The sequence below is a fragment of the Salmo salar genome, chromosome 11, assembly GCF_965601325.2.
Source record: "Salmo salar chromosome 11, fSalSal1, whole genome shotgun sequence".
Classification (NCBI taxonomy): domain Eukaryota; kingdom Metazoa; phylum Chordata; class Actinopteri; order Salmoniformes; family Salmonidae; genus Salmo; species Salmo salar.
In genome coordinates, this window is record NC_138301.1 from 114211172 (window position 1) to 114233397 (window position 22226).

Here is a 22226-nt window from a genome sequence, read left to right on the forward strand (position 1 = left end):
GTTGTTTTCCTGTAGCTGCATGTTGTTTTCCTGTTGTTTTCCTGTAGCTGCCTGTTGTTTTCCTGTAGCTGCATGTTGTTTTCCTGTTGTTTTCCTGTAGCTGCCTGTTGTTTTCCTGTTGTTTTCCTGTAGCTGCATGTTGTTTTCCTGTTGTTTTCCTGTAGCTGCCTATTGTTTTCCTGTTGTTTTCCTGTAGCTGCCTGTTGTTTTCCTGTTGTTTTCCTGTAGCTGCATGTTGTTTTCCTGTAGTTTTCCTATAGCTGCCTGTTGGTTTCCTGTTGTTTTCCTATAGCTGCCTGTTGGTTTCCTGTTGTTTTCCTATAGCTGCCTGTTGTATTCCTGTAGTTTTCCTATAGCTGCCTGTTGGTTTCCTGTTGTTTTCCTGTAGCTGCCTGTTGTTTTCCTGTAGCTACCTGTTGGTTTCCTGTTGTTTTCCTATAGCTTCCTGTTGTTTTCCTGTTGTTTTCCTGTAGCTGCCTGTTGTTTTACTCTTGTTTTCCTGTAGCTGCATGTTGTTTTCCTGTTGTTTTCCTGTAGCTGCCTGTTGTTTTCCTGTAGCTGCATGTTGTTTTCCTGTTGTTTCCCTACAGCTGCCTGTTGTTTTCCTGTTGTTTTCCTGTAGCTGCCTGTTGTTTTCCTGTTGTTTTCCTGTAGCTGCATGTTGTTTTCCTGTTGTTTTCCTGTAGCTGCATGTTGTTTTCCTGTAGCTGCCTGTTGTTTTCCTGTTGTTTTCCTCTAGCTGCCTGTTGTTTTCCTGTTGTTTTCCTGTAGCTGCATGTTGTTTTCCTGTTGTTTTCCTGTAGCTGCCTGTTGTTTTCCTGTTGTTTTCCTGTTGTTTTCCTGTAGCTGCCTGTTGTTTTCCTGTAGCTGCCTGTTGTTTTCCTGTTGTTTTCCTCTAGCTGCCTGTTGTTTTCCTGTTGTTTTCCTGTTGTTTTCCTGTAGCTGCCTGTTGTTTTCCTCTCGCTGCCTGTTGTTTTCCTGTTGTTTTCCTGTTGTTTTCCTGTAGCTGCCTGTTGTTTTCCTGTAGCTGCCTGTTGTTTTCCTGTTGTTTTCCTCTAGCTGCCTGTTGTTTTCCTGTTGTTTTCCTGTTGTTTTCCTGTAGCTGCCTGTTGTTTTCCTGTAGCTGCCTGTTGTTTTCCTGTTGTTTTCCTGTAGCTGCCTGTTGTTTTCCTCTCGCTGCCTGTTGTTTTCCTGTTGTTTTCCTCTAGCTGCCTGTTGTTTTCCTGTTGTTTTCCTGTTGTTTTCCTCTCGCTGCCTGTTGTTTTCCTGTTGTTTTCCTCTAGCTGCCTGTTGTTTTCCTGTTGTTTTCCTGTTGTTTTCCTCTCGCTGCCTGTTGTTTTACTGTTGTTTTCCTGTAGCTGCCTGTTGTTTTCCTGTTGTTTTCCTGTTGTTTTCTTCTAGCTGCCTGTTGTTTTCCTGTTGTTTTCCTGTTGTTTTCCTGTTGTTTTCCTCTCGCTGCCTGTTGTTTTCCTGTTGTTTTCCTCTAGCTGCCTGTTGTTTTCCTGTTGTTTTCCTGTAGCTGCCTGTTGTTTTACTGTTGTTTTCCTGTAGCTGCCTGTTGTTTTCCTGTTGTTTTCCTGTTGTTTTCCTCTAGCTGCCTGTTGTTTTCCTGTTGTTTTCCTGTAGCTGCCTGTTGTTTTCCTGTTGTTTTCCTCTAGCTGCCTGTTGTTTTCCTGTTGTTTTCCTCTAGCTGCCTGTTGTTTTCCTGTTGTTTTCCTGTAGCTGCCTGTTGTTTTCCTGTTGTTTTCCTCTAGCTGCCTGTTGTTTTCCTCTCGCTGCCTGTTGTTTTACTGTTGTTTTCCTGTAGCTGCCTGTTGTTTTCCTGTTGTTTTCCTGTTGTTTTCCTGTTGTTTTCCTGTTGTTTTCCTCTACCTGCCTGTTGTTTTCCTGTTGTTTTCCTGTAGCTGCCTGTTGTTTTACTGTTGTTTTCCTGTAGCTGCCTGTTGTTTTCCTGTTGTTTTCTTCTAGCTGCCTGTTGTTTTCCTGTTGTTTTCCTGTTGTTTTCCTCTACCTGCCTGTTGTTTTCCTCTACCTGCCTGTTGTTTTCCTGTTGTTTTCCTGTTGTTTTCCTGTTGTTTTCTTCTAGCTGCCTGTTGTTTTCCTGTTGTTTTCCTGTTGTTTTCCTCTACCTGCCTGTTGTTTTCCTCTACCTGCCTGTTGTTTTCCTGTTGTTTTCCTGTTGTTTTCCTCTACCTGCCTGTTGTTTTCCTGTTGTTTTCCTGTAGCTGCATGTTGTTTTCCTGTTGTTTTCCTGTAGCTGCCTGTTGTTTTCCTGTTGTTTTCCTGTTGTTTTCCTCTACCTGCCTGTTGTTTTCCTGTTGTTTTCCTGTAGCTGCCTGTTGTTTTCCTGTTGTTTTCCTCTACCTGCCTGTTGTTTTCCTCTACCTGCCTGTTGTTTTCCTCTACCTGCCTGTTGTTTTCCTCTACCTGCCTGTTGTTTTCCTCTACCTGCCTGTTGTTTTCCTCTACCTGCCTGTTGTTTTCCTCTACCTGCCTGTTGTTTTCCTCTACCTGCCTGTTGTTTTCCTGTTGTGTTCCTGTAGCTGCCTGTTTTCCTGTTGTTTTCCAGTTTTTTTTCTGTAGCTGCCTGTCCCTGACCTATCTTTCATCTTTTTCCTTTTTTCTTACCTTTCCATCTCCTACCTTTTTCTCCCCTTCCTTCTTTCCCTTCCTGCCTTCCTCTTTCCCCACTCTGCCCCTCCCTTACCCCCCCTCCCTACCTCTCCCTCCTTCCCTCTCCCTCCCTTACCCCTCCCTCCCTACCTCTCCCTCCTTCCCTCTCCCTCCCTTACCCCCCCTCCCTACCTCTCCCTCCTTCCCTTTCCCTCCCTTACCCCTCCCTCCCTACCTCTCCCTCCTTCCCTCTCCCTCCCTTACCCCTCCCTCTCTACCTCTCCCTCCTTCCCTCTCTCCCTTACCCCTCCCTCCCTACCTCTCCCTCCTTCCCTCTCCCTCCCTTACCCCCCCTCCCTACCTCTCCCTCCTTCCCTCTCCCTCCCTTACCCCTCCCTCCCTACCTCTCCCTCCTTCCCTCTCCCTCCCTTACCCCTCCCTCTCTACCTCTCCCTCCTTCCCTCTCTCCCTTACCCCTCCCTCCCTACCTCTCCCTCCTTCCCTTTCTCCCTTACCCCTCCCTCCCTACCTCTCCCTCCTTCCCTCTCCCTCCCTTACCCCCCTCCCTACCTCTCCCTCCTTCCCTCTCCCTCCCTTACCCCTCCCTCTCTACCTCTCCCTCCTTCCCTCTCTCCCTTACCCCTCCTTCCCTCTCCCTCCCTTACCCCCCCCTCCCTACCTCTCCCTGCTTCCCTCTCTCCCTTACCCCTCCCTCCCTCTCCTTCCCTCTCTCCCTTACCCCCCCTCCCTACCTCTCCCTCCTTCCCTCTCCCTCCTTCCCTCTCCCTCCCTTACCCCTCCCTCTCTACCTCTCCCTCCTTCCCTCTCTCCCTTACCCCTCCCTCCCTACCTCTCCCTCCTTCCCTCTCTCCCTTCCCCTCCCTCCCTACCTCTCCCTCCTTCCCTCTCTCCCTTACCCCTCCCTCCCTACCTCTCCCTCCTTCCCTCTCTCCCTTACCCCTCCCTCTCTACCTCTCCCTCCTTCCCTCTCTCCCTTACCCCTCCCTCCCTACCTCTCCCTCCTTCCCTCTCTCCCTTCCCCTCCCTCCCTACCTCTCCCTCCTTCCCTCTCTCCCTTACCCCTCCCTCCCTACATCTCCCTCCTTCCCTCTCTCCCTTACCCCTCCCTCCCTACCTCTCCCTCCTTCCCTCTCTCCCTACCCCTCCCTCCCTACCTCTCCCTCCTTCCCTCTCTCCCTACCCCTCCCTCCCTACCTCTCCCTCCTTCCCTCTCTCCCTTACCCCTCCCTCCCTACCTCTCCCTCCTTCCCTCTCCCTCCTTCCCTCTCTCCCTACCCCTCCCTCCCTACCTCTCCCTCCCTCCTTCCCTCTCTCCCTACCCCTCCCTCCCTACCTCTCCCTCCTTCCCTCTCTCCCTTACCCCTCCCTCCCTACCTCTCCCTCCTTCCCTCTCTCCCTTACCCCTCCCTCCCTACCTCTCCCTCCTTCCCTCTCTCCCTACCCCTCCCTCCCTACCTCTCCCTCCTTCCCTCTCTCCCTACCCCTCCCTCCCTACCTCTCCCTCCTTCCCTCTCTCCAGCCTCAGTTGGTAGAGCGGTTGTTGGAAGAAGTTCAGAATCTCAAGGCAACAGTTCTGTCTCAGGAGAAGAGAATCTGTGACTTGGAGAATAAACTCTCCAAGTACACCAACGGCACAGCCTAATACACACACACACATCCTTCACACACACACACATACACCACGACAACACTCTGTAACAGTCCACACACACAATTCCACTATCCACATACACCGCCACACCCCTACACAATAGCCTTACTGCCTTACATACACAGCCAGGCCAACATTCAATCAAAGCTGTTAGCAACAAGCACATTGCACTTGACTTTTAAAGGTCATTTACGATTGAGCTGAAATCCGCGGGTGTATACCATGAATGTGATCTCCGTGAACAACTGTGAAATTGTCTTTTAAAAGGCGCATTGTCGTTCGTGTAGTTCGCAGCTCTGCAACCTGCCTTTGAGTAAATTCCACTCTAGAAACCCCAATAACCCCTAACTTCAAACACATATAACCCCCACCCCCCAAACACACACACACGTGTACTCACAAACACACACACAACCCCCCCCCCCAACCAATGCTCAGTACCTAGAGAGAGAAAGAGTGTCAGTTAAAAATAATGTTTGAGTCGGGTTGTGAGAGAGTGACTTGTTAGTAGGATTTCTGGAAAACTTTGACATTTTGTGAAAGTTACTGGAATTTTGAAAACCTAGTTGTGAGTTTGTATTAACTCACAGTTGAAAATATTCCTATAGGTCTGGTTGAAGGAGTTCCTGTGGTTAGGTTTTACCGAAAGATCTCTCTCTCTAGGTGCGTCTGGAAATTGGATCGCACACACACACACCACACACACACACACACACACACACACACACACACACACACACACACACACACACACACACACACACACACACACACACACACACACACACACACACACACACACACACACACACACACACTCATAGACTACACACACACACACACACACACACTACATTAAAGACATTTTATGAGCCCAAGCCCAAAAAAGCCCAAATGATTGTGTCGTTATCCAATACAAACAGTATCATAGGCTACACACATACACACACTGTCCCCATCCCCATCCATCCATCACCGACCAACCCTCAGTAATAACTATCCGTGGATCTCAGTCAACCTTCTCAAAATGTAAATAGTGCGATAAAGCAAAAAAGTTTGGGGGAAAAAAGGTTTTAAAAAATACCCACATTTGTGAAAAAAAATCAAATGTAAGAAGACTTTAGTGTGTTCTGTAAATGATTATACATGAGACACGTGATGACATCAATTAAAACAATCTTTTTTTTTTAAACTGGTTGGACTAACCTTTTCCTTTTCTTGTGTCATGGAGCTGATTTTATTTGTTATGGCATGTTTTCCCTGTGTTTTACAAATGTTCCATCCTGAGAATAAATCACTCCCTACATTAAAGACATTTTATGAGCCCAATCCCAAAAAAGGCCAAATGATTGTGCCGTTATCCAATACATACAGTATTATAGGCTACGGCACCAAAGAAAAACATACAATTATTCTCTCTTGGGTAAATAAATGAAACAAGCTCCAGTAATATTTTTGGCTGGGAGCTGTATTACAGTATTGTATTATACTGTATTATATGAACTAGAATTATTAAGCACCTCGTTCAGACTATGAAGCTGGGAGAGAAGATGTGATGCTGGTGCAGGACACACAGCCTACAATTTGATATTTAAAAAAATATATAATAGGGCATATTTTACATTTTTATAATTACTAGGCTGATGCATTAGCCAATCTTTCATAATATTTCCCCTAATGTTATTAGCATGCCTTTAATAATATTTCCCCTAATGTTATTAGCATGCCTTTCATAATATTTCCCCTATTGTTATTAGCATGCCTTTCATAATATTTCCCCTATTGTTATTAGCATGCCTTTCATAATATTTCCCCTATTGTTATTAGCATGCCTTTCATAATATTTCCCCTAATGTTATTAGCATGCCTTTCATAATATTTCCCCTATTGTTATTAGCATGCCTTTCATAATATTTCCCCTAATGTTATTAGCATGCCTTTCATAATATTTCCCCTATTGTTATTAGCATGCCTTTCATAATATTTCCCCTATTGTTATTAGCATGCCTTTCATAATATTTCCCCTAATGTTATTAGCATGCCTTTCATAATATTTCCCCTATTGTTATTAGCATGCCTTTCATAATATTTCCCCTAATGTTATTAGCATGCCTTTCATAATATTTCCCCTATTGTTATTAGCATGCCTTTCATAATATTTCCCCTATTGTTATTAGCATGCCTTTCATAATATTTCCCCTAATGTTATTAGCATGCCTTTCATAATATTTCCCCTATTGTTATTAGCATGCCTTTCATAATATTTCCCCTAATGTTATTAGCATGCCTTTCATAATATTTCCCCTAATGTGTGACGTGCATATTACCTCCTGTGTTGCTTCATTCCTTCCTTGTTCTCCACAGTTACAGTTGAAGTCAGAAGTTTACATACACCTTAGCCAAATACATTTAACCTCAGTTTTTCACAATTCCTGACATTTAATCCTAGTAAAAAAATATTTATTTCAGCTTTTATTTCTCTCATCGCATTCCCAGTGGGTCAGAAGTTTACATACATTCAATTAGTATTTGGTAGCATTGCCTTTAAATAGTTTAACTTGGGTCAAACGTTTCGGGTAGCCTTCCACAAGCTTCCCACAATAAGTTGGTGTAACAGTCTTCTCCTTCATCTGACGATATGTTAAAATCACTGTCAGAAAAGGTGGACCAATACGCAGCGGGTTGCGTGTTCATCATGATAATTTATTAAATAAACGTGAACACGGAAAAACAATAAACAAAAGAGAACGACAGACCGACAGTTTTACAGGCTAGGTACTCACATACAGCAGTGCAAAATCAACTACCCACCAAACCCCAAACCAAATACACACCTCTATATAGGACTCTCAATCAGAGGCAACTAGAAACACCTGCCTCCAATTGAGAGTCCAACACCCAAACCTAAACATAGAAAAACTAAACTAGACAGAACGTAGAAATACATACAAAACACAAACCCTCTGCCACGTCCTGACCAAAACTAATACAATTACTCCCTCTGCTGGTCAGGACGTGACAGTACCCCCCACCCCCCCCCCCCCCCCCCCCCCCAAAGGTGCAGACCCCGAAAGCACCTAAAAGAAAAGACAAAAAACCCCAAACAACAAAAATATCCCCCTAAACTAAAGGGAGGGAAGGGAGGGTGGCTGCCGTCAACAACGGCACTGTGCTACACCCCCCCTCCCCAACCCACCTATATCGGAGGCGGCTCAGGTGCGGGACGTGGACCCCGCTCCACAGCTCGGCGTCGCCCACTTAGGTGGCGCTCCTGGCCGCGTCGGAGGACCGGTGGGCGACCCTGACTGCGCCCGGCTGGCGGGCGATCCTGGCTGCACCCGGCTGGCGGGCGACACTTGCTGCGCTCGCCTGGCTGATGACCCTGGCGGCTCCGGCCTGGCTGGTGGCTCTGGCGGCTCCTGACTGGCTGGCGGCTCTGGTGGCTCCAGACTGGCTGGCGGCTCCAGACTGGCTGGCGGCTCTGGTGGCTCCAGACTGGCTGGCGGCTCCAGACTGGTTGGCGGCTCCAGACTGGCTGGCGGCTCTGGCGGCTCCAGACTGGCTGGCGGCTCTGGCGGCTCCAGACTGGCTGGCGGCTCTGGCGGCTCCAGACTGGCTGGCGGCTCCAGACTGGCGAGGCTGGGCTGACGCACTAGAAGCCTGATGCATGGGGCTGGTACTGGACGTGCCAGCCTGGAGACACGCACCTCATGGCTCGTGCGTGTAGCAGGAAACACTGGACCGTAGAGGCGCACTGGCGGTCTTGAGCGCAGGACTGGCATCACCCCTACTGGCTGGATGCCCACTTTCCCCTGGCACATGATGTTATCTATTTTGTGAAGTACACCAGTCCCTCCTGCAGCAAAGCACCCTCACAACATGATGCTGCCACCCCCATGCTTCACGATTGGGATGGTGTTCTTCGGCTTGCAAGCCTCCCCCTTTTTCCTCCAAACATAACGATGGTCATTATGGCCAAACAGTTCTATTTTTGTTTCATCAGACCAGAGGACATTTCTCCAGAAAATACGATTTTTGTCCCCATGTACAGTTGCAAACTGTAGTCTGGCTTCTTTATGGCGGTTTTGGAGCAGTGGCTTCTTCCTTGCTGAGTGGACTTTCAGGTTATGTCGATATAGGACTCGTTTTACCGTGGATATAGATATATTTGTACCTGTTTCCTCCAGCATCTTCACAAGGTCCTTTGCTGTTGTTCTGGGATTGATTTGCACTTTTCGCACCAAAGTACGTTCATCTCTAGAAGACAGAACGTGTCCCCTTCCTGAGCGGTATGACGGCTGCGTGGTCCCATGGTGTTTATACTTGTGTACTATTGTTTGTACAGATGAACATGGTGCCTTCAGGCGTTTGGAAATTGCTCCCAAGGATGAACCAGACTTGTGGAGGTCTACAATTTCTTTCTAAGGTCTTGGCTGATTTCTTTTGATTTTCCCATGATGTCAAGCAAATAGGCACTGAGTTTGAAGGTAGGCCTTGAAATACATCCACAGGTGCACCTCCAATTGACTCAAATGATGTCAATTAGCGTATCAGAAGCTTCTAAAGCCATGACATCATTTTCTGGAATTTTCCAAGCTGTTTAAAGGCACAGTCTACTTAGTGTATGTAAACTTCTGACCCACTGGAATTGTGATACAGTGAATTATAAGTGAAATAATCTGTCCGTAAACAATTTTTTTTTCAATTACTTGTGTCATGTCCACAGTAGATGTCCTAACCGACTTGCCAAAATTATAGTTTGTTAACAAGAAATTTGTGGAGTGGTTGAAAAACGAGTTTTAATGATTCCAACCTAAGTATATGTAAACCTCCGACTTCAACTGTAAATAGTGTACCCTTTGTTATCCTAATCTTCATCATTGTAATGACTTGCTTGAATAATATAGGACTAAATTAGATGCAGACGGCTTTCACTTCTATTCAACGAGAATGAATCATTATGGGTCAGACTAAATAACTGCTATAGACTATCTCCATTGCGTGTTCTCTTCTTTCAAACTCCCCGCCAGCTCTTTTGGCTGCTGTATTTAACACAAGAGCAGGATTGCTTCCCTCTTCCTATTAGTATAAGAAATGCAAGAAGAAGAAAAAAGCCCAACAAGCTATTCTAGTGTAGCTTTTCCTGGGTCTCCACAAGAGCTAAGGAGAGAAGGCAGCGGAGAGCAGGTGCCTAATGCACAAGAGGGAAGACAGAGGCTAAGTTTGAAGCTTATTCATATTTACCCTTCATTCATTAACTAAATATCAGGCTAATACTGCATTGAATGTATTTCCTAAAAGAGGTAGGCTAGGACATCTATATACTGTATCTATATATCTACAGTAACAGTCAAAAGATGGAACACGCCTACTCATTGCAGGGTTTTTCTTTATTTTGACTATTTTATACATTGTAGAATAATATTGAAGACATCAAAACTATGAAATAACACATATGGAATCATGTAGTAACCAAAAAAGTATTTGAAAAAATCTAAATATATTTTATATTTGAGATTCTTCAACAAAGTCACCCTTTGCCTTGATGACAGCTTTGTACACTTTTGGCATTCTCTCCACCAGCTTCATGAGGTAGTCACCTGGAATCAATTTCAATTAACAGGTGTGCCTTGTTAAATGTTAATTTGGAGAATTTCTTTCCTTTTTAATGTGTTTGAGCCAATCAGTTGTGTTGTGACAAGGTAGGGGTGGTATCCAGACTTATTTGGTAAAAGACCAAATCCATATTATGGCAAGAACAGCTCAAATAAGCAAAGAGAATCAACAGTCCATCATTACTTAAAGACATGAAGGTCAGTCGATGCGGAACATTTCAAGAACTTTGAACGTTTCTTCAAGTGCAGTCACAAAAACCATCAAGTGCTATGATGAAACTGGCTCTCATGAGGACCGCCACAGGAAAGGAAGACCCAAAGTTACCTCTGCTGCAGAGGATAAGTTCATTATAATTACCATCCTCAGAAATTGCAGCCCAAATAAATGCTTCACAGAGTTCAATTAACAGACACATCTCAACATCAACCGTTCAGAGGAGACTACGTGAATCAGGTCTTCATGCCCAATTGCTGCAAAGCAACCACTACTAAAGGACACCAATAAGAAGAAGAGACTTGCTTGGGCCAAGAAACACAAGCAATGGACATTAAACCGGTGGAAATCTGTCCTTTGGTCTGATGAGTCCAAATTTGAGATTTTTGGTTCCAACCGCCATGTCTTTGTGAGACGCAGAGTAGGTGAACAGATGACCTACGCATGTGTGGTTCCCACCGTGAAGCATGGAGGAGGAGGTGTGATGGTGCTTTGCTGGTGACACGGTCAGTGATTTATTTAGAATTCATGGCACACTTAACCAGCATGGCTACCACAGCATTCTGCAGCGATACGCCATCTCATCTGGTTTGTGCTTAGTGGGACTATCATTTGCTTTTCAACAGGACAATGACAAACACACCTGCAGGCTGTGTAAGGGCTATTTGACCAAGAAGGAGGGTTATAGAGTGCTGCATCAGATGACCTGGCCTCCACAATCACCTGACCTCAACCCAATTGTGATGGTTTGGGATGAGTTGAACCGCAGATTGCTGGAAAAGCAGCCAACAAGTGCTCAGCATATGTGGGAACTCCTTCAAGACTGTTAGAGAAGCATTCCAGGTGAAGATGGTTGAGAGAATGCCTAGAGTGCGCAAAGCTGTCATCAAGGCAAAGGGTGGCTACTTTGAAGAATCTAAAATCTAAAATATATTTTGATTTGTTTAACACTATTTTGGTTACTACATGATTCCATATGTGTTATTTCATAGTGTTTATGTCTTCACTATTATTCTACAATGTAGAAAATAGTAAAAATAAAAAAAAACCTTGATGGGGCGGCAGGAAGCCTAGTAGTTAGAGCGTTGGACTAGTAACCGAAAGGTTGCAATATTGAATCCCTAAGCTGACAAGGTAAAAATATGTCGTTCTGCCCCTGAACAAGGCAGTTAACCCACTGTTCCTAGGCCGTCATTGAAAATAAGAATTTGTTCTTAACTGACTTGCCTAGTTAAATAAAGGTACAATAAAAATAAAAAATGACTAGGTGTGTCCAAACTTTTGACTGGTACTAAATATAGTATATCTATGAACAGGATGATCTATTTTGGATGCAATTTGAATGGAATTGATGGAGAGAGAGAAAGACAGAGAGTGCTCACATGCGCACTGATTTAAAGCAACGAAATTCGAGTGAGAGGCACTTTTAAAAACTCTGCAGCTGCAATTAAAAGATAAATCATCTTTACATAAAAAAATACGGTGACCCCAGAAAGCCAGATGGAGATGTGTAAATTAGATGTGCTTTCAAATATATTATTCCCTTTTACTGTAGCATAGGCGATGCTGCAGCAAATTTACTTGTGACAAGAAAAAGAAGTTACCAGCTGGTCCATGCATTGTCTGCGCTCGGTATGAAATGCCCTATCTGTCCCCAACCTTAGCGTTGATGATTGATCATGCAGATAGCAGAGCAGGCCGTGAAGAAGACAGATTTAGACATCGCATATCATTTAACAGTTCCATTTCACATCTTACTTTTTATATAAATATTTTATTATAATTGACTGTTTTTTCGCAGTTATTTTCCCGGGGAAACGGGAGTGGGTTTGGGGGGGGAACTCTGTAAATTTCGATAACCTGCTTCCTGCTATTAAAACCCTTTCCTGCAGTCCAATGACCAAATCACCCTCTAGTGGTGTCATGGGTGGAATGTTATTAAAAAAATATATAATTAATAAACATAAAAATACAAAAATATGCCAAAAATCCGGTGTTTCTATGTCAAATGGTTTTGTTATATTTCAGTTTTCTGTGAGGTATATAAAGTGTAATATTGGGATGCAAACTCAAAATTGTAACTCTATATCTGACATGCTACAGGTGTCTTCTTCTTTTTAAGCCCATAACCACGTGTGTGAGGTGTATACTTTTGTTTCAAAATAGATTTGTTTAAGACTTCCAAGAAACACTGATTTAGCCCACTGGAGTAAAAGGTTAAACCCTACTGGCTATTGTGTAGGTATTAAGCCAGAAGGGGGCACCAAATCCCCTATTATCTCTTTTCTCCTCCCCCCTATTACCGTAGCGTAGGCTATGCTTCAGCAAATGTAGGCCTACCTGTCACAATAAAAAAAGTTACCATGATGAGATGATATGTCTGCATGCATTGTGAACTGCGCTCCATACTGAGATGGGCTGTATGTCCCTACCCTGAGCGTTGATGATTCATCATGCAGAGGCCGTAGAGAATCCAGATTTAGACATTGCATTAAATTTCAGTTCCATTTCACGCCATGCTGTTCATATAAATAATTTATTATAATTTACCGGTTTCTCGCAAGTTATTTATCCCAGGAAAAGGGAGGTATTTTGGGCGGTAAATCCTGGTAAATCTCAGTAACTGGGTTTCCGCCATTCAACCCTAGACCTGACCTCAGAGCTATAGTAAAGTCCCCATATTTGTGGACCCTATTTGATTTGTTTTATTGAATTCAGTTTGGTATGAGAACGGTAGCCCCTATCTGCAAAAGCAGGGTGTCTGCGGAAAAGCTGAGTATCTTGGCTATTGATCGGTGCCTTCAAATCTTACTACCATATATGGGCATAAGAATATATAAGGGAAAGCCGAGCAGATGACCTCATTTCAAGACGGCTGCAACCTACATCCGGGTTATCGTTGTGAAGCATAAAGGAAATAAACACGGAATACCTTGATACACACCGAAAGCCGGGACTCCACAGATCATGAGGATATTTTATTTGTCTGCCATTATTGATCACCTGACTATTTTTTTTTACACAACATTTTCACCAAACAGCAAACATTTTACAAGGTAAGATTCAGTTTGGTCTGTTTTTGATCTATAGCTACATGGGGGGTATCACATTAATCCTGATGTTGGTAGGAACAAATCTAGCCGATGTTACCTGATGATGTATGACTTAATGGCAACATCAAATGTCCACCGAATCACTAGGTTGACAAAACACTTGGATATCCTCTGTATGTCCCCTACCACCATCACAATGTTTAAGAGAGGTTGGTGTTGTAGAAATTTAGTTTTTATAGTGAAAAATAACTTTTAGCCACATCCAGTGTGCAAAAATAGTGCAATTACCACATTCAGACACTTTGGAGAGGTTGAATGGACACTGAAATGTACCCTGGATACACCATAACACCACCACAAAGTGTGAGTGAGGTTGATATGGTATAAATTGTGTTTTTATGCAGAGCAAATAGCATTTAGGGATTTAAAATATGCAATAGCACTGGAATATATCATTTACAGACATGCCACTTTGGAGAGGTTTAGGGACACTTGAAACGTCCCGTGACCACACCTGACACCACTTACTAAAACATCTGCCCATTTCTAGTAGTTAGGTCTATCAATCCCATCTATATAGAGTACCAGTCAAAAGTTTGGACACCCCTACTCATTCAAGGGATTTTCTTTATTTTTACTATTTTCTACATTGTAGAATAATAGTGAAGACATCACAATTATGAAATGACATATATGGAATCATGTAGTAACCAAAAAAGTTTTAAACAAATCAAAATAGATTTTAGATTTTAGATTCTTCAAAGTAGCCACCCTTGGCTTTGACAGCTTTGCACACTTGGCATTCTCTCAACCAGCTTCACCTGGAATGCTTTTCCAACAGTCTGTAAGGAGTTCCCACATGTGCTGAGCACTTGTTGGCTGCTTTTCCTTCAATCTGCGGTCCAACTCATCCCAAACCATCTTAATTGGGTTGAAGTTGGGTGATTGTGGAGGCCAGGTCATCTGATGCAGCACTCCATCACTCTCCTTCTTGGTCATATATCCCCTACACTGCCTGGAGGTGTGTTGTGTTGGGTCATTGTCCTGTTGAAAAACAAATGATAGTCCCACTAAGCGCAAACCAGATGAGATGGCATATCGCTGCAGAATGCTGTGGTAGCCATGCTGGTTAAGTGTGCCTTAAATTCTAAATAAATGACTGACAGTGTCACCAGCACCATCACACCTCCTACTCCATGTTTCACGGTGGGGTCCTTTAGTAGTGGTTTCTTTGCGGCAATTCGACCATGAAGGCCTGATTTAATGTTGAGATGTCTGTTACTTGAACTCTGTGAAGAATGTATTTGGGCTGCAATTTCTGAGGCTGGTAATTCTAATTCTCTGGATATATGGAGCTTTCAAGATAACTGGGGGGGAACAAAGTTGAATCATGACATCCGTGATCTTCATGTCGGAGCTCAAGATAGAGGTCCAAGTTCCTGACTTGGAATTCCGAGTTTTTTCCCAGCCGGAGCTTGTTTTTTTCAGAGTTCCCAGTTGTCTTGAAGTAAGAGTAAGCATGCATCTCTCCTCCAATAGGTTGTTAGTAGGCTAAATAAAATAAGTCGAAATAAGTGTCCAACAGGCTTTGTAGTCAGGCTTTTCCTGGCACTCCAAAGGATTTAAAAGGAATAAATGTGGCAGTGGAGAGGCCAGGGCCCAGATTCACAAAACCTTCTTACGAAGACATTTCTTCTTAACTGCCATTTTTTCCTAAACTTTAGACTTAAGAAGAAAGTTAAGTAAAGCTGCTATTCCTCTAAAAGGTTCTTGGAAATGTTCTTGTGCTATTTATTATGTTTCTCCTTAAGCAAAAAGTTAAGAGAACTTAATTTTTCCATAATCAAATTTCATTGGAAATGTTCTTTATTCTAAGATGGTTAAACCCTTGTCTTAAACTCAGGGCAGTGACAGGAAATATATAATGAAAGCAATTGAACCTGTTTAATTCACACAAACTTCATCTGAAAGTTTCAGTATTGATTATTTTAAACCCAAGAACAGTAATCTCACTAAGAAATATGCAAACATGATTACCATTGCTTGCTAGCTAGCTAAATTAAGTTTTTGCTTAAAAACTGTTTTGTGAATCTGGGCACAGGTGTTCATATTGTTTTGTAAACTGTATATATGTAAACTATACAATTTGTTTTACTAGTTAGCAGTTTTGAGCTAATTGATAAATCAAATGTCAGCCCTTGTATCCAGAACTCTGCCTGTGAATATTAGTGGTTACATTTTTTAAGCTTGCTTAAAAGCAGTGCAGGACTGTTATTGTATTGTTGAATCACAGATATATAGTACATTTCAAATACAATGATACATACTATAATTCTGGTTGAATACTTCTGGTTGCATCCTAGCCTTGTCAAACCCCTTGATCTTTGACTGTGAAGCTGCAGGTTTGCCTAGATGTAACAATAAAAAAGGCCCAGTACTGTATGAGTGTGTTTAAAGGTTATTATTGATCTTAATTTGAGTCAGTTTGCTACAGCAGGAAAATAATTCTGCAGTAACAGGAAATGTGGATTATAATAAATTGTGTTTTTGTCGGGGGTGATATATTTTTAAGGGAAAATCAAGTCAAATTTCAGAAGCCGTATCAAACCTCAAATACACTACAAGGTAAAAATGTCCTGCATTGCAGAAAAGTTGTCCTGCAACAGGGTGATCAAAGTAAGATCCTACATCTGTATGCTTGAGGTTAAGTGTTACCAAAGTAAATAAAAAAATGTGTACAAGAAAAGTGTACAGAACTTGGCGATCAGATCCTGGCCCTCAATAAATTCCTTTCTCCTCCCAGATTAGCCTGTGCTGAGTGGTTTGGGGTCCTCTGGGTTGTGGACAAGAAATGCTGTGTCACACCCCCCCCCCCCCCCCCATACCTTCCAACTCGGTAAACTAATAAAAATTATGTAGAAATAGGCAAGATAAATAAATGAAATTAGATGTAAAAAAAACGACAATACCTACAAATGCCTGTTCTCTCTATCTTAAATCTGTACCTCAAATCTAACATTACTTTTTTCAAGTAAAAGTTTCAAAATGTCATGATTTACTATTGTGACCCTATATATTTCCACCATTGATTTCAGCCGTCTTAAATAATCTTTGACTTTTAAATAACATAAGAATCAACATTTATTATCATAAGAGAGGATAGGATCCAGGATTTGCATGTTATTTTTTTAAATGAATTTTAAGTCATAACCCTCTGATAGCTATCGAAGGGGTAGGGAGTCCAATAGCCCAACGACAATGGATGAATGAACACTTCATTGTACCATAGCGGCATTTGTTTGGGAATAATGGCACACATGCAACATCACAGAACATTCAACACTTCACTTAAATACAACATAGATATCACAGGACATACTTCACAGGGATAGACAGACAAATAGTAAGAGGTAAACTGTAGAGGTGACCCTATCCTGGTCATTCCCTGGTCAAATAATGCTTTCAAAACCTCTGATCAGGAAACATTTACATTCTTCTTTGTCCTAAAACAGAATGACACTTAAGACATATCTAATCCAGTGTTTATATATATATATAGGGCACAATACAAGATTGCAGAAAGACTTCGCACCAACATCGCCGGACTGGTCCATTCCAGGTGCTCCTGACAACCCAGACAGAGGTGAAGGTTGCAGAGGTCTACGTGGGTTCACGCCAGCTACTGCAGGATGGTGCTCCACAACCCAGACAAAGATGTACCAGCTGATGGATCGTCATAGGCGACCCCAGTGGCCATGGGAGGACCAAGACCAGACTACGCATCATGTTTATTGCTTTCGTGGTCAGACTTATCATTGCAGCTGTTGTATGGGCCCTGGGAGAAGTGGCCACAATGCAACTGAAGTATACAACACCAGCATAGTCCCACGGTGGACTTAAATAACACCCGCTCCAGCTCGAGCCAACGTCAGGCTCAGGACGGGTGTCCAGCAAACAATAGCCGCCCCATTTCTAGAAGAAGCAGTAGGTCCATGCTGAACTGTGGTAGTATGGACAGTGTCAATGTGATGATTGTCCTCTTTGTACAGACAAAGAGTGTACTCCTGTGTAACTGTTTAAATTATTTGTAACTGTTTAAATTATTCCCTTAAATGTTTTGCACCATGAAGGGAAAAAAACTAAACGGAAGCCATTGACAAAGATAATGTACTGGTTAAGTGTGCCTTAAATGTACTGTAAGAGAGCCTACAATGCTTTATATTTTGCTTGTTTGAAGTTTTGCTTAGATTATGACAATTGGCTTACATTATGAATTATTACTTACATGCTTACTTGTAATTTTGTATAGTTTGAAATTAGTCTCAAAGCGGAGGAATATGATGGGGAAAATTACAAACTCTTATGCACATGCGCTGTATAAGCCTTAAACCTGTACATTTTCACAGTCCATTTCTGTCATGGAAGAAGAAGCCAGGATTTTTCCTCTCTTGTTTGAGAGTAACTTTGTCTTTGGCCATGTGACTAAGGGCTGCCTGATTGTGACCGGTTTCTGGTCCATCCTGTTATTTTCATGTCTTTCAAGGGCACAGCTGTGTGGAGATATGAAGAGAACAGACGCTAGCTTGAGCAGTAGTAACAATTCTAACAGCAGAAAGGAGTAACAAAACTGCCGTTATCACTTGTTTGTATGCTATGTTCCCATCATGATCTCACACATCTGCTAAACTGCCACGTAGACAAAGGTTATAAAAGCTGAGACCCAACTCTGAGACCCAAGCTTAACTCTGCAATGTTGAGTGGATTGTTCACTGCTCCAGATTTTGAATAAAAAGTTGTTGTTTGAAGAATCTACAGTCTCTTCCTTTCTGGTTAGAATTTCCACTACAAAGTATAGGATTCTGGGTTTGAATGGGTGTGTAGGTTTTTGTGCAAACCCTTATCTAGCGCACCGTACTAACTGCATCACGTTAGTTACTACTGGGTTTGGAGCAAAAACTTACACTATAGTAGCTCTCCAGGAACAGAGTTGGTCAGCCCTGAAATAGTGATTTGGGATTTGTAAAAAATTTATTAAAGTAGAGACCATTAAATCATCAAATAATCTGAACCAATTATGGTAATCTGTTATGTTAACTATCCAAGCGTTGTAATACACCCATAAATTTAGAAGCAATGAAGTCCACCTGGAACGCACTCGTGTCGACCTGCAACGCACCCGCGGGCTAGCAATGTCGGTCAAGCTAGCCAGCCAGCTATGCCACGAGTTGCCAGAGCAAACTACATTTGAAATGTTTTTATTAATTTAGGAGCTGCAAATGCCATGCTCACTTATTATTTATTAATTAACATTTTGCTTCCTATGGCAGGCAAGTGAGTTCTGGTTGTCGGCCATGCTGGAAATGTGATCTTGCGTTATTGTGCCATTATTGTGCCATTGTCAATACCATCTACACCACGATATGAAACGTTGATTTGAACCTTCTGGCCAACTAGTGGGTCAGGCGGTGCCCCACAGTCGGATTCATATTGCGTGATTTCTGATGATAGTTCTCGATTATATCGACAGATTGCTATTGTATGGGGTGCTCTCATCGCGCTGGTGAATGGTAGCTGACAGTGTCGGTTAGAGATGATGTGCAGGAACTTCCTGCAGGAAGTTGTATTCTTGCTGAGGTCTTCTCTGTTGCTAATTAGCATTAAAAACATTCCAAGCCACCGTGCTTCTACATCTGCATGGCTTGCTCTCTGGCTTAGGTTTGGTTTCTGTGTAAGCACTTTATGACAACTGCTGATGTAAAAAGGGTTTTATAAATACATTTGATTGGATTGTCAATATCAACTATAAGTTGAATTTGAATTCTAAGGATACAGTATAGCTGTAACTGAAAGCTTTGAACGTCACTGACTGCTAAACTACTTGGTTATTTTATGGTTTTAGTTTCTATGGACAGTTTTTACATTGCCAAACAGAATCAACTGAAATGCTCGACTGTATTAAAAAAATACTGTATTACTCGACTGTATTAAAAAACAAACCCTGTTCTCCTTATGTGAATGGTGTAGTTTCTTTATACTGTCATCATGATCTTATTTGGTCCATACGTCAAGTAGATTTTTAGGTGCAAAACTTAATGGCACACTATTTCTAGCTCTTGTGTTTGAGTTGTCTTTATTGTTGTGCAAATATGAGAACAATCTTCCAGTAATCTGTGGTGGGGCTGTAGTTTCGTGACAGGTAGCCTAGCGGTTAAGAGTGTTGGACCAGTAACCAAAAGGTAGCTGGTTTGAATCCCCAAGCCGACAAGGTGAAAAATCTGTCAATTGTGCCCTTGAGCAAGTCACTTAAACCTAATTGCTCCTGTAAATTTCTCTGGATAAGGGTGTCTGCTAAATGAATTTTCCAGGAAGGCTGTCCCATAACACCTTGCAGCGCACCAAAGATTCTAAACAATTCTGAATATTCCGGCACAGTGGACGCGTCATAGTACCATTTAAAACCTAGCAGTAAAACCCAGTAATGGTTCCAATCGTTTTTTTAAACTACTTCATATAAGGTCTGTGTTTGGTGTAGGCTTACCCTGGCATGACGTTTTGATAACCATCAAATTTTTATTTGATTTCACTCCAACCAGGTCATCAGAAGGGTTCAGCCAATGAAGTTGAAAGTCCCACCCAGTTGACTACATTAAAATGGTCTAAGTCCTCAAATGGCACTGCCAATGCTAAAACTGCCTTATGGCAACTAGAGGCATCTATCATTCTCTATGGTGATTGGGTACACAACCAGGAAGGATTAAGTCACTAAATATTTCATAACACCTGTTGTGTCAATTAAGTCGAGTCAAGGGTATATTCAGTGGAGAACGTTGAAGCTTTGCAGATAGAAATATAACAAACAGAACAGACACTTATATTGTTCATGTGGTGAAGAGAACAAACATCTCTTATAAAACATTCTGAAAGTTCTGAACGTTGTGCATCTCTGATTATAATCTGTTTGAATAATTTGGGTGTCATTCTGAATCTGTTTTTATGCGACTTGAGCTTGGCTTAGCGTTATTAAATAAATGGAGAAACAGTCCAGCACCCAGGCTATTCTAGCAGAGCAAAAACCAAAACAAGCTATGCTGCTACCAAAACAAGCCCTTTGAGGAATAATGAGGTTGGAAGAAAAAGGCACAACCACAAAGCAAAAGTAAAAGCAGCAGACTGACATCCTAAAGAAAAACAACATGGGTAGTTTGAGGAATGTAATGACAGCATCAACAGCCTGGGCCTAGATGGGAGGACTGAAAGGCACACCTATACAGGACTTTGTGTCTTTGACCACTCGAGTGAAAAATTGCAGTTGGTCCAGAACAAAGCAGCACGTATTGCACTTAGATGTACACGGAGGGCGAATGTCAGTGGTATGCATGTCAGTCTCTACAGGCTCAAAGTTGAGGGGAGATTGACTGTATCGCCTCTATTGGTCTTTGTGTTGAGGTGGGTTTTGTCCAACATGTCTCTGGACCTACTCACTGCCACAGTCATACTCTGGACCTAGTTTTGTCCCATGGAATAAATGTTGTGGATCTAAATGTTTTTCCTCATAATCCTGGACTATCGGACCACCATTTTATTACGTTTGCAATTGCAACAAATAATCTGCTCAGACCCCAACCAAGGAGCATTAAAAGTCGTGCTATAAATTCTCAGACAACCCAAAGATTCCTTGATGCCCTTCCAGACTGCCTCTGCCTACCCAAGGACGTCAGAGGACAAAAATCAGTTAACCACCTAACCGAGGAACTCAATTTAACCTTGCGAAATACCCTAGATGCAGTTGCACCCCTAAAAACTAAAAACATCTGTCATAAGAAACTAGCTCCCTGGTATACAGAAAATACACGAGCTCTGAAGCAAGCTTCCAGAAAATTGGAACGGAAATGGCGCCACACCAAACTGGAAGTCTTCCGACTAGCTTGGAAAGACAGTACCGTGCAGTATCGAAGAGCCCTTACTGCTGCTCGATCATCCTATTTTTCCAACTTAATTGAGGAAAATAAGAACAATCCGAAATTTCTTTTTGATACTGTCGCAAAGCTAACTAAAAAGCAGCCTTCGCAAATGGAGGATGGCTTTCACTTCAGCAGAAATAAATTTATGAACTTCTTTGAGGAAAAGATCATGATCATTAGAAAGCAAATTACAGACTCCTCTTTAAATCTGGGTATTCCTCCAAAGCTCCATTGTCCTGAGTCTGCACAACTCTGCCAGGACCTAGGATCAAGGGAGATACTAAAGTGTTTTAGTACTATATCTCTTGACGCAATGATGAAAATAATCATGGCCTCCAAACCCTCAAGCTGCATACTGGACCCTATTCCAACTAAACTACTGAAAGAGCTGCTTCCTGTGCTTGGCCCTCCTATGTTGAACATAATAAACGGCTCTCTATCCACCGGATGTGTACCAAGCTCACTAAAAGTGGCAGTAATAAAGCCTCTCTTGAAAAAGCCGAATCTTGATCCAGAAATTATAAAAAACTATCGGCCTATATCGAATCTTCCATTCCTCTCCAAAATTTTAGAAAAAGCTGTTGCACAGCAACTGACTGCCTTCCTGAAGACAAACAATGTATACGAAACGCTTCAGTCTGGTTTTAGACCCCATCATAGCACTGAGACTGCACTTGTGAAGGTGGTAAATGACCTTTTAATGACGTCAGACCGAGGCTCTGCATCTGTCCTCGTGCTCCTAGATCTTAGTGCCGCTTTTGATACCATCGATCACCACATTCTTTTGGAGAGATTGGAAACCCAAATTGGTCTACATGGACAAGTTCTGGCCTGGTTTAGATCTTATCTGTCGGAAAGATATCAGTTTGTCTCTGTGAATGGTTTGTCCTCTGACAAATCAATTGTAAATTTCGGTGTTCCTCAAGGTTCCGTTTTAGGACCGCTATTGTTTTCACTATATATTTTACCTCTTGGGGATGTCATTCGAAAACATAATGTTAAATTTCACTGCTATGCGGACGACACACAGCTGTACATTTCAATGAAACATGGTGAAGCCCCAAAATTGCCCTCGCTAGAAGCCTGTGTTTCAGACAT

The 22226-nt window shown here is 42.6% G+C and overlaps 1 protein-coding gene across 2 annotated transcripts in view; it reads left to right on the forward strand.

Annotated features, from left to right (window-relative positions):
• coro6 (coronin 6) overlaps nt 1-17975 on the forward strand; it is a 68970-nt gene extending 50995 nt beyond the window's left edge. Inside the window, exon 11 of one of the 2 annotated variants that reach the window (XM_045690171.2) lies at nt 16727-17975. In XM_045690171.2, coding sequence (XP_045546127.1) covers nt 16727-16894 — 168 coding nt within the window. In that variant the 3' untranslated portion in view covers nt 16895-17975. Of the gene's footprint in view, nt 1-4153; nt 4977-16726 lie in introns of those variants that run through there. The other variant, XM_045690172.2, reaches the window with a different exon arrangement.
• Nucleotides 17976-22226: the final 4251 nt, after the last annotated feature.